The sequence below is a fragment of the Nycticebus coucang genome, chromosome 3 (assembly GCF_027406575.1).
Source record: "Nycticebus coucang isolate mNycCou1 chromosome 3, mNycCou1.pri, whole genome shotgun sequence".
NCBI lineage: Eukaryota > Metazoa > Chordata > Mammalia > Primates > Lorisidae > Nycticebus > Nycticebus coucang.
In genome coordinates, this window is record NC_069782.1 from 94,270,230 (window position 1) to 94,283,017 (window position 12,788).

Below are 12,788 nucleotides of genomic sequence, written 5' to 3' on the forward strand. Positions count from 1 at the left end.
CATCAAATTTCAGAAGTTTTGGGTTACTATATCTTCAAAATTCCTTCTGCCCCTTTCCTTTTCTGGAAACTTCTTATGGAACTCCTGTAATGTGCATGTTGCCCAGCTTGATGACATCCTATAGGTTGTAGGTTTGTTCACTTTTCTTTATTCTTTTTCTTTCCATTCCTCAGAATGAATTATTTCAATCATCCTATCTTCAAGTTTACTGATTCTTTCTTCTGCCCAATCAAATCAGCTGTTGAACCCTTTAGAAAAGTTTTCATTTTGATTATTGTATTTTTCAGCTTCAGACTTTCTATTTGATTCTTTTTTATAATTCCTCTCCTCTCCTATCCTCTGCTTTCCTCTGCTCTCATGTCCTCCCTTCCCCTCACTCCCCTTCCCTCTCCTCTGCTCTCTTCCCCATCCCTCTCATTTCCTTTCCTTCTGAGACAGTGTATCACTCTGTTGCCCAGGCTAGAGTGCAGTAGCATGGTCATATCTCACTATAACCTCAAACTCCTGGGCTCCAGTGATCCTCCTGCTTCAGCCTTCCAAGTAGCTGGGACTATAGGCATGTGCCACCATGTCTGGCTAATTTTTTTTTTTTTTTGAGGCAGAGTCTCACTATGTTGCCCTCAGTGGAGTCCTGTGGCGTCACAGCTCACAGCAACCTCAAACTCTTGGGCTTAAGCAATTCTCTTGCCTCAGTCTCCCAAGTAGCTGGGACTGCAAGTGCACACCACAATGCCTGGCTATTTTGTTATTGTTCTTGCAGTTGTCATTGTTGTTTGGCAGGCCCAGGGCTGGGTTTGAACCTGCCAGCCCTGGTGTATGTGGCCAGTGCCCTAGCCCCTGAGTTATAGGCACCGAGCCAATGCCGGGCTAATTTTTAAAATTTTTTTGTAGGGTGGTGGTGTTCAAGCTAATCTTGAACTCCCGGCCTCAAGCAATCCTCCTGTCTTGGCCTCCCAACATAGTAGGATTACAAGGGTGAGCCATTGTGCCCAGCTCTTTTTTTTTTTTTTTAAGACGAGGCTCAAGCTGTCACCCTGGATAGAGTGCCCTGTCATCACAGCTCACAGCAACGTCCAACTCCTGGGCTTAAGTGATTCTCTTGCCTCAGCCTCCCAAGTAGCTGGGACTACAGGCGCCCGCCACAACGCCTGGCTATTTTTTGGTTGTAGTTGTCATAGTGGTTTGGCAGGCCTGGGCTGGATTTGAACCTGCCAGCTCTGGTGTATGTAGCTGGCACCTTAGCCACTTGAGCTACAGGCGCCAAGTCCAACTTTTTCTTTCTTTCTTTTCTTTTTTTTTTTTAGAGACAGAGTCTTACTTTATTGCCCTCGGTAGAATGCCGTGGCCTCACAGCTCACAGCAACCTCCAACTCCTGGGCTTAGATGATTCTCTTGACTCAGCCTCCTGAGTAGCTGGGACTACAGGCACCCACCACAACACCCGGTTATTATTTTGTTGCAGTTTGGCTGGGGTCAGGTTTGAACACACCACCCTTGGTATATGGGGCCGGTGCCCTACCTCCTGAACCACAGGTGCCGCCCCAATTTTTTATTTCTTAAAACATGTATACATTCTTTGACACCTTCTGTATATATATATAGTGGAATACTATTCAGCCATAAAAAGGAATGAAATAATGTCCATTGCAGCAATATAGATGGAACTGGATGGAGGTCATTATCCTAAGTGAAGTATCTCAGAAAGGGAAAAACAAAACCACATGTTCTCACTAATAATTGGGAACTAAAACATGGGCACATGGGCACAGAGAAATGTAAAGGACAATGGAAATCAAGAAGGGGATTGATAGAAGGGGGAGGAGGGGTAAAAATTATTTGGTACAGTGTACACATTATTATGGTGACAGGCATGCTAAAAGCCCCAACTTAAGTATCCATGTACAAAAACATTTATACCCCCCCTTAATATTTTGATATAAAAACCAAAGAAATTCAAATGAAAATTACACTGAAATACCTTGTTTTTTAATTGCTGAAGTTCAGGCTTAATTACTAGTTGTGTTTTTTTGAAGATGTTTGCAAATAGCTTCTCTCATACAAATTGTAAATTGGTACAATTCCAATGGAGGGCAATTTGGTAATAGCTACTTAAATTCAAATTCATGGCTCAGTGCTCAGTGGTTAGGGCGCCAGCCACATACACTGGGGATGGTAGGTTGGAACCTGGCCCAAGCCTGCTAAACAACAATGACAACTACAACAACAACAATAACAACAACAACAACGAAAAATAGCTGGGCATTGTGGCAGGCGCCTGTAGTTCCAGCTACCTGGGAGGCTGAGGCAAGAGAATCGCTTAAGCGCAAGAGTTTGAAGTTGCTATGAGCTGGGATGCGACGGCACTCTACCAAGCGCTACATAGTAAGCGCTACACTCTGTCTCAAAAAACAAAACAAAGCAAAAAAAAAAAAAAAACATAAAGGCTCACCGCCTGTGGTTCAAGCAGCTAAGGCCCCAGCCACATACACCTGAGCTGGTGGTTTTGAATCCAGCCTGGGCCTGCCAAACAACAATGACGGCTACAACCAAAACATAGCCAGGTGTTGTGGCGGGTGCCTGTAGTCCCAGCTACTTAGGAGGCGGAGGCAGGAGAATGGCTTGAGCCCAGGAGTTGGAGGTTGCTGTGAGGTGTGATGCCACAGCACCTTACCCAGGGGGGCAGCTTGAGGCTCTGTCTCAAAAAAAACAAAAACAAAAAAAAATTAATGGATCTTTTAACCCTTTGATCAGGTAATTCCCTTCCAATAATTTATCTTCAGATATATTTTCTTATATTAAGTCATCAATGACCACCATATTGTTAAATCCAGTGGTCTATTCTCAGAGTCATTTGGACCTGTGATCAGTGTTTATTCAGTCTTCATTAAGGTACTTCTTTTCCTGGCATTCAGGTTCTATACTCTCTTGGTTTTATTCCTCCCTCCCTGATTTATCCAGCTTCTAAATGTTGAAATCCCACAGAACTCAGTCTTTGAACTTCTTTACTATATACCCAACTTCCTTGATTTCTATCAGTTATCCTGGCTCTAAACACCATTTATATGCTGATGGGGCTTTCAAATTTATATTTCAAGCCTAGGCTTCTCTCCTTAACTCTAGATTTTTGTGCCTAATTCTCACAATATTTTTTTGTCAGAGCCATAGTAATCTCTCATCTGTTCTCCCGGCATCTACCATTCCACCCTTCAGTTTCTTCTTCTCTTATGAATAACAGCGTCATTGAGATACAATTGACATATCACATACTTCACGCATTTAAAGCATACAGTTCGGGGGCTTTTAGTGTATTCATAGAATTATGCAACCATTACCATTATCATTACCTCTAAAATTAAAACCCTAATCCCAGCACTCTGGGAGGCCGAGGCAGGTGGATTGCCTGAGCTCATGAGTTGGAGACCAACATGACCTAGAGCGAGATCTTGTCTCTGAAAACGAGCTGGGCATTGTGGCAGGCACCTGTAGTCTTAGCTACTCAAAAAATGTGTAGGGCTAAGACAAGAGGATTGCTTGAGCCTAAGAGTTTGAGGTTGCTATGCCATGGCACTCTATTGTGTGAGCTAAGATGCCACGGCACTCTACCAAGGGTGACCAAGTGATACTGTCTCAAAAAATAAAAAATAAAATAAAACTCCATATATATTAGCAGTCATTTCCTCCCATCCATTTTGCCCTGTACCCTACTCTTCACTCCTAAACAACCACTTATCTACTTTTTGTCTCCATAGATTTGGACAACTTTGGACATTTCATACAAATGGTGTCATATGATATGTGGTGACTGGCTTTTTTCATTTAGCATAAGGTTATTTCATTTAGCATATTGTAGCATGTGTCAGTACTTGATTTCTTTATTGCCAAATAATATTTCATTGAATAAATATACCACCTTTTGTTTTTCCATTCATCACTTGATGAACATTTGGGGAGTTTATTCTTTTTTTTTTTTGACACAGAGCCTCAAGATGTCACCCTGGTGAGAGTGCCATGGCATCACAGCTCTCAGCAACCTCCAACTCCGAGGCTCAAGCAATTCTCCTGCCTCTGCCTCCCAAGTAGCTGGGACTATAGGTGCCCGCCACAACGCCTGGCTATTTTTTTGGTTGCAGCCATCGTTGTTTGGTGGGCCTGGGCTGGATTCAAACCCGCCACCTCAGGTGTATGTGGCTGGTGCCTTAGCTGCTTGAGCCACAGGTGCCAAGCCTGGGGAGTTTATTCTTAAGACAGCATTCTAAAATGATTATATTAAAATTGAAGTCAATTCATGTAACTCTTCTGCTCAGAAATTATCTGTGACTCCTCATCACACTCTTGAGTTAAAGTAAGAGTCTCTACAATGGTCTATAAGGGCCTGCATTTTCTGCGTGTACTTTGCCCTCACTTTTTCATTACATCCAAACTGGTGTTCCTGCTATTCCTCACACATTCCAGGCACATTCTTGTAGCAAGGCCTTTCCACTTATGGTTTCCTTGCCTAAAAAGTCCTTATCTCAGATTTGGGACTCTGACAGGGTCTCACTCTTGCTCAGGTTGGTCTCAAACTGCTGAACTCAAGCAATCCACCCGCTCGGCCTCGCAGAGTGATAGAATTACAGGAGTGAGCCACTGCACCCGACCCAAGAGTACACTTTTATCTTAGATCAAAGAGAAAGAAAAGCTTTCACATCTGGGTACTCTGGGAGGCCAAGGTGGGTGGATTGCCTGAGCTTACAGGTTCAAGACCAGCCTGAGCAAGAGTGAGACCCCATCTCTAAAAATAGCTGGGTGTTGTGGCAGGCATCTGTAGTCCCAGCTACTTGGGAGGCTAAGACAAGAGATTTGCTTGAGCCCAAGAGTTTGAGGTTGCTGTAAGCTATGACACCATGGCACTTTACTGAGGGCAACAAAATGAGACTCTGTCTCAAAAAAAGAAAAGAAAAGCTTTCATTTGTCTCTACTACTCAGATTTCTAAATACTTGTGTTTTCAGAGACTTTACTGAGTGCCACTAAAATCATGATACCGATTTCTTTCCAAGTAGTCAAGGAGCTACTTATGTACAATGACAGGTTAAAAAAATGTGTAAGGGTAAAGGGTAAATTCAGGACTGAAAATAGCCAAAAGTACAACTTAGATACTCTCTGCGCAGCTGCTTCCTGGCTTTTCCCCTACCTGATCCTCAGCCATGTACTGTGCTGGTATTCACAGTACTCAAGTGCAATGGAGGAAGAGACCTTGGATCTCTCATACCCAGACTCTTTGAAGGTGAGATATAAGAAAACATAAATCTGCAGATGATAACGTGTTTTTTGTTTTTCCTAATAGAGTCAAGGAAATGATTCCTCCAAGGCCTCCTCTTACCCGTCGGACAGGAGGAGCTCAAAAGGCAAGTGCCAAAAGCAAGGTGAAACAGTAAGTAAGATACAGAGTGCATGCATTTGAAAATTGCATGCACTCTCTAATATGTCTTCCAGAGGAGTGAAAACTTGTTTGAAGCTTTACATATTTTCATTCCTTGTGACATTTGTGATTAGTGGCACATAGCGAATAGTATACAATGTTTAATCTTGGTGGATGGTCTCTGAGCTGGGAAGAAAAGAGCACTTTAGTCTAAAGCAAGGGTGTACATCCTGTGGCCTGCAGATTTTGTGAGGACTCTTTTGGCTTATCTGTGGTGTTGAATATCACCAAAAGTATGCATGGACCTTTTTTTTTTTTTTTGCTAATCAACTTTCATTAGTGTTTGTGTGTTTAATGTGTTGCCCAAGACAACTCCTATTTTCCCAATGTGCATCAGAAAAAGAAAAAGGTTGGACACCCCTGGCCTAAAATATTATTGAACATAAATCCCAAACCAATTTTAGATTTACTTTCAATGGACTTGACCTCTTTGAGCCCTCTTTAGCAGACATTTTATATTTTCCTAGGCAGTGAGTGACTACCACTCACAGATCAAGAACATTTCTAGAGCCATTCTGGATGAGTACCACAGAATGTTTGGAAAACAGGTGGCAAAACTGGGGAATGATATAGATAGTGAAACTCTGGAGGAACAGAAGTGCCAGCTAAGCTATGAACTTAACTGCTCTGGAAAATACTTTGCTTTCAAAGAACAACTCAAGGTAAAATATTCATTTGTTCAGTTATCCTATGGGTTTTATGGAACACCTTCTCTACATACCCAGTTAACATTTTTTCCCTCTGATTATGTTCAACTATACTCCTACTTTTTGCTGTTGATGTAAGGAGCTAACTTCTCTATGATAGAATGTCAGGAGAAGCTCCATTCCTGCGGTCTTGGAGGGACACGGTATCCATTTTGAGTGTGAGCTTTTAGTTCTTTACTTGAGGCGAGGCCAGATTTTGATCCAGATTTCACTGTTGCTCTAGGAGTCAGAAACTCTGTCTGGCACTGACTCTGTAACCAATTCTGCCTTCCATTTATGTCTCTCTCTCATCCATAGAATCACTAATATTTGAGAAATAGTTCACTTAATAATAATGGCTAACATTTATTAGGTGTTGTATGCTAGGCAAATTTGTCAATGCTTTATGTTTTACTAATTTAAATCCTTATAACAATCCTATGAAGTAGGTCCTTCTCACTTTGCAGAAGGGGACATGAAACATTAGTTGGTTAAGTTATTTGCCTAATGCCACAGAGATAGTAAAGGTCAAAGTCAGGATTCAAATTCAGCAGTCTGACTCCAGAACTCATATTCTTAACTGCTACATTACACTACCTCTGTATGCACATTTACTACATGCTATACTAAACAGATAAAAAGAAAGAACCTTGAAGTAATAAAGTGAAAAACAACTGATGCTCACAGAGTCAAGAGGGTATTCTCAGCAGGTGGTGTTGCTGTCTCAGTTTGATTTCTGGTTCTATTTACTAGCTGAGAGACCTTGAGCATATAATTTTACCTTTCTCAATTTCTTTTTTTTTTTTATTTTTTTTGTAGAGACAGAGTCTCACTCTATGGCCCTCGGTAGAGTGCCGTGGCCTCACACAGCTCACAGCAACCTCCAACTCCTGGGCTTAAGCGATTCTCTTGCCTCAGCCTCCCGAGTAGCTGGGACTACAGGCGCCCGCCACAACGCCCGGCTATTTTTTGGTTGCAGTTTGGCCGGGGCCGCGTTTGAACCCGCCACCCTCGGTATATGGGGCTGGCGCCTTACCGACTGAGCCACAGGCGCCGCCCCTCAATTTCTTTATCTAACAATGAGGGATAATACTAATATTATCATATGGGGTCACTATGAGAGTTAAATAAGATAATGCATAGAAAGTACTTAGTAAAACCCTTGACAGTAGTATTACATTAGAAAGAAAAAAAAAAAATCAGCAGCAGCTGTCCTGGCCATAGCAACATGCTATGTTTATATTTGTATAGCATTTTAAGCTTCTACATCCTGTTATTTCTTTTTGGTTTCTCAGTCATCTTCTGAAATAAGGTAATAATACCAGAACTACATATCCACTTAACAAATGACAAAACTGAGGTACCAAAGTGTAAAATAATTTATGAAGTTGTACAGTGGCAGTATTAGAACCAGAATTCCATTCTCTGGACTCTCAGCCCAGGTCTTTCTCCCTTAACCATATGGCCACCATGACATAATGCTTAAACTTAATGCCAACGTGTTTCTTCAGCCCTATGGCTCTCTTCACATGGTATGAGTCATGCATTGTACCTATTAGTGAAAATGATGACATCAAGGAAAGAAATCATATGCAGTATGTTGACTGGAGGAAAACCAGAAAGCTGATAGTCTAGCAGCCACCAAGGGAGAAATCAATCACCTTCTGAAATTTTGGACCAGAAGTCCTACAGAGACCTGTGTTGTCAGCAGGTGCAGACTGTTGTGAGATGGATGGTTTGTATATCTTGCAGCATGCTGTGGTAAAGATTGTGAGAGAGAAATACTTGAGGACAACATCATTTGAAAGCCAGGAAGAACTTCAGACATTTATCAGTGAGCTCTATGTGTTCTTAGTAGATCAGATGCATGTGGCCCTAAACCAGGTAGGTATCAAGAGCTGAGAGCCCTTCCTTTTCTCTTTAGAACATTGAACACACCTAGATGTGTTAGAACCAGAATTCCATTCTCTGAGCTCTCAGTCCAGCTCTTTCTCCCTTATTCCCTTGAACCATACGGCTACCATGACATAATGCTTAAACTTAATGCCACACCAATGAATGGTTTTTTTCCTTCCTTCCTTCCTTGCTTCCTTTCCTCCTTTATTCAATAAATATTTATTGAAGTGTCTGGTCTAGGTGTTAGACACTGAAAACACCAAGATGAATAAGAAACTGCCTAACCTATAAGACTAATTTTAGGAAGAACAAGGGGATATGCGTTTAAAATTTCTTTGAAAAATAAATTTTATAACTTTCAAAACTATGATAAAATTGCCAAAAATAAAACATGCTATGTAAATTGTGAAATGAAAATACGATTCCACTTATTCTGGGAATATGTGCAATTCTCAAGTCTCTCTCAAGATAGTAAAAACAAAGAAAAACTATAAGCTTTCAGATATTATAGCCAAATGGTAGTGACTTTTCTATTTGACTGGTAGTCTGCTCTCCATCCACCCTTCTGTTTATATCTTTATTTGTAGAGCACATCTTGCATTCATTTGCTTATTTTTGTATGTTTTCAGTTGTGGTTTATTGGAAAATAATGAGTGCCCCTGGTAGTCTATAACCGGCGATGCCTCCTCAAAGCCTCTATTCCAGTGGTTCTCAACCTGTGAGTCACAACCCCTTTGGGGGTCGAACGACCCTTTCACAAGGGTCACCTAAATACATCCTGCATATCAAATATTTACATTATGATTCATAACAGTAGCAAAATTACAGTTATGAAGTAGCAACAAAAATAATTTTATGGTTGGGAGTCACTGCAACATGAGGAACTGTATTAAAGGATCACAGCATTAGGAAGGTTGAGAACCGCTGCTCTATTCTATTTGCTCTTTCCTTCATTGTGGTGTTTTTTGTTGTTATTGTTTTTTTGTTTGTTTTGAGACAGAGCCTCACTATGTCGCCCCTGGTAGAGTGCCTTGGAGTCACAGCTCACAGCAACCTCAAACTCTTGGGCTTAAGTGATTCTCTTGCCTCAGCCTCCCAAGTGGCTGGAACTACAGGCATCCACCACAGTACCCAGCTATTTTTTTTGTTGCAGTTGTTTAGCTGGCCCAAGCTGAGTTCGAATCCACCACCCTCGGTGCATGTGGCTGGCGCCATAACCACTGTGCTATGGGCGCTGAGCTGAGTCAAAGATTCTTAAGTTTAAGGCTTAGTGATAAGTACTTGATATTAACATTAACCAGGACATGAATATAACATGAGTAAATTTGGTGGGAGGCAGGTTATGTTGAATTTAGTTGTGAACCTTGGCTCCAGTAGGGTTTTGCTCAAAAGAGAGATCTGAACTAGAGATGAGATTTGGGGAGCCGGATATAAGGGTGCTGTGGTCACAGATGAGACTGCCTGGGAGAAACAAGAGTAAAGAGGGAAGAAATCTGGCAGTAGAACCCTAGGAAGTAACAACATTTCAGGGATGAGTAAGGGAAAGAGTTGAAGGAGATAAATGGAATTGTTAAAGAGTCAAAAAACCCAGTGGACAGTGGTGTTGCGGAAGCCAAGGACAAAGAATTTTAAGAAGAAAAAGTGGTCAAGCTTGTCAAACACTCCTAAGAATTCAAGAATAAAATGTAGAAAACATTATATTTTCTTTTAACCATGGAAGAGCCTTGAGCACATCCTCAAGTTTGGGAAAAACAGCAAAGTGGGAGACGTTGAAAATTGAGGAAAGAGATGGGGATAATTGATGGCAAGGCCAAGTTATACAACTGGGAAATAACCAGAACTTAGATAGAAGGATCAGCCTTGAAACAGAGAAGTCCTCTGAGACTGAGAGGAAAGAGGAACATTAGACGTAGAATTAAATCATCATTTAAAAAGTGGGGGTTTCTTGCTTAATGATTTCTGTTATATCTGTGAAGTAGGGTCTTTACTGAAAGTGAAGGGAGTAAGGATTCAATGAAAAGCTTGAAGAAGAGAAGAAAATTAAAATACTGCATAGCATTATGGGATATGCTGCTAAATAAGGACAAATACATAGATTTTACTAAGAGTATTAAAGGTCTTCAGCTAAGACTGAATTCTATAAGAGTCTGTGATGGCTTAGATATCTCTGTGCCTATGTAGTTTTCCCTCAGGCCAACTAGTGTTTTAAGAATGAAGAAATCATGTGTAGGATTGATGTAATTTGCGAGTTTTCTGGACAAGTGCAGGTGAAAGACAAGGATGCCTGCGATTTAAGTATGCTGGTGAGAGAATATTATGAGTGGGTAATCATGAGGTCCAGGATGATCCACTTGGGAAGTGAGGGGCTTACTGGAAGCAGAGGAAAAAAAGTCACAGAGTGATTTTTAAGTGGACTGACAAAAAGGTAGAAGGCTTGGAATGTCAATTCTGGGAATGGAATATTAGAGTGAAAGTATTACTGTTTGGGGCACAGAAGTGTGTTGCTGAAGGAATTTGGAGGTCAAGATCATCAAAACTAAAAAGAACAAAGAACAAAAGCATGAATCAAATGACCAGAAACTCTCTTTGGCCCATCTCAAATTTGGCTTTACTCTCCTCATTCTTTAGCAACTGTACTCATTGAAGTTATTGATATTATTTTTACTTCTAATGAAATAATTTTGTAGGCTCTTTCTTGGCCATAGCTTCTGTGCCAGGATATTACTAATTACATCAAATATGGTCTCTCAATCTGGGCATATAGCATATATTCTTTTTCTGGTTTTTCTCCTACCTTTCCTTCTGTCTCCTTTTTTTTTTTTTTTTTTTATTTTATTTTTTTTTTAATTTTTTTATTAAATCGTAACTGTATACAATGATATGATTATGGGGCATCATACACTCACTTCATATACCATTTGACACATTTTTATCACAGTGGTTAACATAGCCTTTCCGGTGTTATCTCAGTTACTGTGCCAAAACATTTACATTCTACATTTACCAAGTTTCGCAAATACCCCTGTAATATGCACCACAGGTGTGATCCCACCGATTCCCCTCCCTCTACCCCCCCCCCTTTCCCACTTCCCCCTATTGTTAAGTTGTAGCTGGGTTATAGCTTTCATGTGAGAGTCCCAAATTAGTTTCATAGTAGGGCTGTGTACATTGGGTATTTTTTCTTCCATTCTTGGGATACTTTACTAAGAAGAATATGTTCCAGCTCCATCCATGTAAACATGAAAGAGGTAAAGTCTCCATCTTCTGTCTCCTTTGTAGGATCTATCAGTTTGTACATCCTACTAAAACTATAGATCTGGCTTCCAAAGCTTTATCCTCAGTCCCCTGATTTCTCCATGTTAAAGACCCTGGCTAGTGCTTATCAACCTTTTCATATCATACCACCTAAAAAATGAAAATACTTGTCCTATTCACTAGAGAAAGTTTGAGGTCGGGGTTGATCTGCATGGGGACTCTGACTGCCTGGAGGGTTAAGGAGAGTTATTTCTGCCATAAGCAATTTTTACTCTCTTCCATGAGCTAAGATTTTTGGTATTTAGATACCTGAGCTTCTCTCTCACCCTTGATATTTCTATCTTGGTTCACTCTCATGCTCTTACGGTACTGGCAAGACTATAAGAAATATCGATATCATTTTAGATGTCATGACTGGATCTGACATCTGATTTATGCTTATAAAACCTTTTTACTTGTACTTGCTTCATTTTGTCTGCTTAACATGATATTGACAAGACCATGCCAGATGATGTCCAAGGTGCTGTTTCAACCATTTATATAAGCAGTGACCAGCTTCGACTCTTTGCATTTGAAGCGGAAGTCAATGAGAACTTTGAAATGGCAGCAGTGTATTATGAGGAGGTAATTAAACATCTTCCCAGTACTTGTAATTACTATTATTTTTGAAATGTGGATATAAGTAGTAGTTTTTGATAGTTTAAAATCAAACTTGATTGGTGAAAGCATAGACATACAGATCAATAAAACTGAGAGTCTAAACATAGGACTATATAAGGAAGATCATTTGATTATTGAGTAGGTGTAAAAAAATTCAGTGGAGAAAGGATAATCTTTTCTATAGAACAATTGATCATATGCAAAAAACCTTGATATTTTATAAAAAACCTTAAATATTTTATAAAAATTAATTCCAAATATTCATATGTTTCAATGGAAAATAAATACTATAAAATGTTTAGAAGAAACATAGGAAAAAAATCTTCTTGACCTGGAGTTAAAGAGTTCTTATTGACGCCAAAGCATGATTGCGTAAAGGAAAATGTGATAGATGGAACTTCATAAAAATTAAAAACCTTTGCTTTTCAGAAGACATAAGAGAAAGAAAAAGTACAGATTAGGAGAAAATATTTGGAAAACATATATCTGACAAAGGATTTGTATCTAGAATATAAAGAACTCTCAAAAACTGTAAAATATTTGTGTATAAGCATTTGTTTCACTACTTGTTTTTAATTATTTTGTCTATATACCTAAGAATAAAGTTTCTGAGACATATGATGATTCCATATTTAACTTTTTGAGGATTTTCACTGAGATTTCTATAGGGATTGCCTTATGCAAGTATCTATAGATTGCTTTGGATAATATTGAAACAATAATACTGTCTTCCAATCTGTGAACATAGGATTTCTTTCCATTTATTTATGTCTTCTTTAATTTCTTTAAGCAATTTTGCAGTTTTCACTCATCATAAGGTGCTTTTTTTCCA

At 39.8% G+C, this 12,788-nt stretch overlaps 1 protein-coding gene across 1 annotated transcript in view; it reads left to right on the forward strand.

Annotated features, from left to right (window-relative positions):
• Nucleotides 1-12,788, forward strand: part of CFAP70 (cilia and flagella associated protein 70) — a 116,977-nt gene that overhangs the window by 69,581 nt on the left and 34,608 nt on the right. The window contains exons 14-17 of the mRNA XM_053586138.1: nucleotides 5,325-5,389; nucleotides 5,931-6,121; nucleotides 7,898-8,029; nucleotides 11,795-11,920. Of these exons, the coding sequence (XP_053442113.1) occupies nucleotides 5,325-5,389; nucleotides 5,931-6,121; nucleotides 7,898-8,029; nucleotides 11,795-11,920 (514 nt within the window). The remainder of the gene's footprint in view (nucleotides 1-5,324; nucleotides 5,390-5,930; nucleotides 6,122-7,897; nucleotides 8,030-11,794; nucleotides 11,921-12,788) is intronic.